General features: G+C 31.5%; 1 protein-coding gene across 1 annotated transcript; it reads left to right on the top strand.

The window, feature by feature from the left end:
- Positions 1–1837: 1837 nt before the first annotated feature.
- Positions 1838–4102, top strand: LOC128922224 (circadian clock-controlled protein daywake-like). Its single transcript, XM_054232027.1, has 4 exons — positions 1838–2022; positions 3157–3391; positions 3456–3704; positions 3850–4102. Exons 1-4 carry the CDS (start codon positions 1923–1925, stop codon positions 4049–4051), a joined length of 786 nt encoding a protein of 261 aa, XP_054088002.1. The 5' UTR covers positions 1838–1922; the 3' UTR covers positions 4052–4102.
- Positions 4103–4686: the final 584 nt, after the last annotated feature.

Here is a 4686-nt window from a genome sequence, read left to right as displayed (position 1 = left end):
TGCTCTTGAGACTTAATTTTTATTAATTGTTCTTTAATATTCGCACACACTCGATTTTGAACTTATTGTTTCGAAATTTTCTATGTTGTCCTCAATCTCTTAGTGCCGATCGGAGGCCCTGGATTGGTTAGTTTTGAATATTACGGTATCCATGTAGGGTGATACACAATGTTTAGTGATATGATATATCTTCGATCGAAACCAGTAAATGGTATGATATATGAACTTTTAGCTGAAATATATGCATTCGTTCTTCATACATGAACTTTAATGATTATTATTTAATATGAAATATTTTGATCGCACAAAATTAATTTTAGATTTCTTTTTTTTTTTTTTTTTGTTTAATTAATGATAGTTTTACATTTAATCTTCATTTTATGTGCTCTTATAAGCAAATCTCTGAATTTAAATTAATATTTTGTAACCTTCTTGAATGCATTTCCGATCCTTGATGTCCGGTTTCTATTTGCATCACATCTATATTTTACTCTTCTTTTTCTTTCAACTTTTATTATATTTTGTCCTTGATCTACGATCTCTTGCTCTCGTTCATCTTGGATCTAACTGATCTATATCTGGTGTGATCTCATCGCTGGTCTCCTTCTCTTGCTAATTGCTTTTAAATGAGATGAGAATCTGTGTTTTGTTGGTTTTAATTTTTGAACTTTATTTTTGATATCATTTCTTTTTCTTTTATATTGGATTAAGGCAAATAATCTTTCATCTTTAAATTATAATTTCGGCTTTGCAATCTCCGTACATATTGAAAATTAATGAAATAGGTTCAGGAATTACTTCAGCCCTCATATACTATATATGACGATTTACGTTATTCTATTAAACTTTATACCGAATTTATAGGTAAATTTGTATGTTATCTTAATAAAATTTCTTCAATAAATTGCGAGAGTATAAAATGTTCGGTTGCACCCGAACTTAGCCTTTCCTTACTTGTTTTCCTATTTTAATTATTTTGAGAACTTAAACGTTGTTCTTTTATTGTGTTTTAACTTTTTAGAGATAAAAATGTCGGATTTTTAAATTCCGTTTTTCTAAGAATTTTTTATTCTCAACTTTTTTTTTTTACGGGTTAACTTAACTTCATAATCAGTCGTGAAGTTTTGGTGTTTTGAAAAAAAACAACAATACAATTAAAAAATAATTAAAAATAATAATAATATGTCGTTGCTTGTGCTTTCAATAGACTTATTAGTACAGCAAGCAACTTATTTACTGGCACACCTGTTTTGAAAATTAGTGACGCATTGCAACCAGATTACCCATTACAAAAAGATTACGTAACGTATAGTAAATACTGATATGTAATAGAATAAAATAAAAAATAAAAATTACTGAATAGATTAACACTTTCTCATCATCTGACGTCAAATTCAAAAAAGCATTAAATAACTCACAAACAGGTGCAAGCTTTATTGAAATGTGTTCAAAAGAGAATTCAGGTAATATTTTCAATATGCATGAAGTAATTTAATACCTTGTTTGGAATAATTCACAAGATTACCTCTATTTATCGAACGAACAACTGTAAATTCAATGACAGAAATAAAAATATATTTTATACGAAAATTTAAAACAAAATCAACGGAATTAAACTACCAGGTGAAACATCATTTGGGAGCAATTAAAATCGAAACTCAATAATCATAAATTTTTACTAGCACGTTTTAGCTGTAAATACTTGTTTTCGTTGCTATTATTGTAAAAATAATTTTAATTTTCTATAATTGTACTATTCAAACTCATGATCACTCAAAGTTCACTTTTTAGTAGTTTTATAAATTGAGCTTCACTAAGCATCATTCTGTCAGTTGTCGTTGTAACTTGCGCGAGTATACTAAACGAGTGAAACTAACGTTATTAAGTGAATTTGTGATAGATAGCGGTTAACAGTGTATAAAATGGGTCTAAATATAAAATTTGGTTCGAATCAAAAACTAGTTTTATTGACCTTGGCGGCGGCGATTTCTATGCAGTCGTACATTTTCGCGTTCGAATTTCGTAAGTAACGGTTGGGAAGCGGATGAAATTTTGTAGAATTGTGCATATAATCTTAAACATACATAGATTGTAATGAAGATTAAATAGAATAAATATATAAATAGTGATCCTCTCCCAGGGGTCCAGGCCACCCACGACGTTCGAGGATAGGCAATGATTTCGAAACTCCGCATTTTGATTAAATATTAGACCTTCGTGGACTCTCTTTGGGGGGGGCCAGGCAATGTGGGGTTTAGGAAAATTTCTGGCGAAATGACGTCGATTTAGATATACAGTAGTTTTCCGAAATAACGAATATTCGTTTTAACAAAAACCGCTTATAACGAACAAGCAAATTTGTTACATAGAGTACCTTAAATAACGAACATCGGGGATTTGTAAGTACTCGGTTTAACGAACAACATGAAGAAGACATATGAAGAAAGAGAAAAAAATCAAATAACTTCGAACCAGAATTAAAAATGAAACTTGAAAAAATTAAAAAAAATGTGCAAATTGAAAAAAAATGTTGAATTTTATAAAAAAGCTTAAAATTATTGGTCAGCACCAAATATAAGTATAAGTGTCAGAATTGGTCCATTTTGGAAGAATTTATTGGATTTGAATTGTTTTTCATTTTTTGGTTGGTTTTTCATTTTTTAACAAATAACCAATAAAACAATTTATTAAACTGCAATTTACGGATATATAACTCATTTTTATTGATAAAAATACCTCTAAGTGAATACTCGAATTAACGAAAAATTCGATATAGCGAACAGGTTTGACAATTAATGTGTTCGTTATTTCGGAACACTACTGTATTTAGATAGTCATAAAAGAACTTTCAGTTATGCCAAAGATCTAAAGGTCATAGAAAAAATGGAACCGATAAAGAAGTCGGTCTCTCTTTAACAGGAACTACTTACTTTGAGACATAAATTTCGAACCTCGGGTCAATTATTTGTACTGATCGCGGGACTCGCTATAAAATAAGATATTTATGTGATGTCAGTATCCATCTATGTCCTGTATTTTATTTTACAGAACAGAAATATTTGTGTCAAAAGTTATCTTTTTTTCGACGTTATTTGATTAAAAGTGGTTTTACGTCGACATGGAACTAACCAAACTACTTTTCGCTTTTTTTTTAAGCTGAACCCATTACGAAATGCCACTTTGCCGATGAAAAATGCATGATTGAGCAGGCGCACAAGTTGTTTAAGAAAGCTGCCACAGGTGTGCCTGAAAGGGATATACCAGCTTTGGAGCCGTTGAGGTTGGATAAGATTGAAATGTTGGGTGATAAAAATAGTGCTTTAAAAGTTGACTTGATAATGAACGATGTGGAGATACATAATTATACGAAGGCGCGCGTTACATCGATCAAGTAAGTTGGGAGAGAGAAGTGCATTGTGCTCGGAAAATATAATACCAATATCTTTGACCTTTAGAGGCTTCAGCAAAGATCTCAGTAAACCAATGAAAGTCGTCACGCAAAATTTCAATCCGCGTATCACTATCAAGTCGAAATATAAGATCAATGGCAATATACTTGTGTTGCCTATTAGAGGTGAAGGTGAACTCACTATGGTGTTGGACAATGTAAAAACCCGCTTTTCGACCACACTCAAAGTGGAGGAGCGTAATGGTAAAATTTATTTGTCTGCTGCTACCATCAAACTCGAAACTCAAATGGATAAGTAAGTTAGATATTCTTAAATTTGAATAAATTTCTCCAGCCATCGGATCAGTCTATCGAAATCTTCAATATAAATTTACATATTGAGCAGAATTTTTACAATTATTCATTGATTTTTCGTTCTCTCTCTCATCTCTCTGTTCTAGGGTTCACACTGACATGACAAACCTCTTTAATGGCGACAAAACGCTCTCTGAGAGCATGCTCCAGGTAATGAACGACAACTGGCGGTTACTCAGTGACGATCTAACGCCGATTATCAACGAGGCATTGGGAAATAAAGTGAAAGAGCTGTTGAAGAAATTCTTCAAAGATGTGCCGTATGATGATTATTTTTTGGCGGACTAAATGGGTGTGTTCGAATAAAAAATGTGAGAGACTTTGAATAATATAATAGAAGTTAATGGCGTTTTTTTATTGAAAAGAGAAAAAATTTCTTAGCATAACACTGTTGAGAAGTAGAAGCATATTCACCATAGATGAACGAAATAGCTTTGTATATAGTATTTCGCGGCACATATTAACGAGATGATGGAAATACTGTTGTTGACCAAAGAAAATTGAAAGCTTGTGTCCATAGTTGATGTTGTTGGAAATTTACTGAATATTTGCTGTATTCTTTATAGATTGATATTTACAGAGCATATACATACATTAAAATATAAATAAATGAAAGCAAACACTGTAATAGAACAAAGGCATAAGGAAGATATCCACTGATACTTCAAAGTATATATTTATAAAATTATATATCGATATATCCTAGTTATATTTTCCAATATAGAGTAAATAGTAGACCTGCTACCAAACAAATCTGCTCAGTATGTACCATGGAAAGAGAGGGAAGGGTTGTATGGTAGCAAAGGTATTGGAAATGACAGCTGGTGGGCACGTAATCCATTGCTTCGAGAAATAACAATAATAGAAACACAGATAGTCACATCTAATACAGTGAAATGCAAACAAATACGACTTCACACCCT

Source organism: Zeugodacus cucurbitae, chromosome 5 (genome assembly GCF_028554725.1).
Source record: "Zeugodacus cucurbitae isolate PBARC_wt_2022May chromosome 5, idZeuCucr1.2, whole genome shotgun sequence".
NCBI lineage: Eukaryota > Metazoa > Arthropoda > Insecta > Diptera > Tephritidae > Zeugodacus > Zeugodacus cucurbitae.
This window is presented reverse-complemented; position numbering and strand designations above follow the sequence as displayed.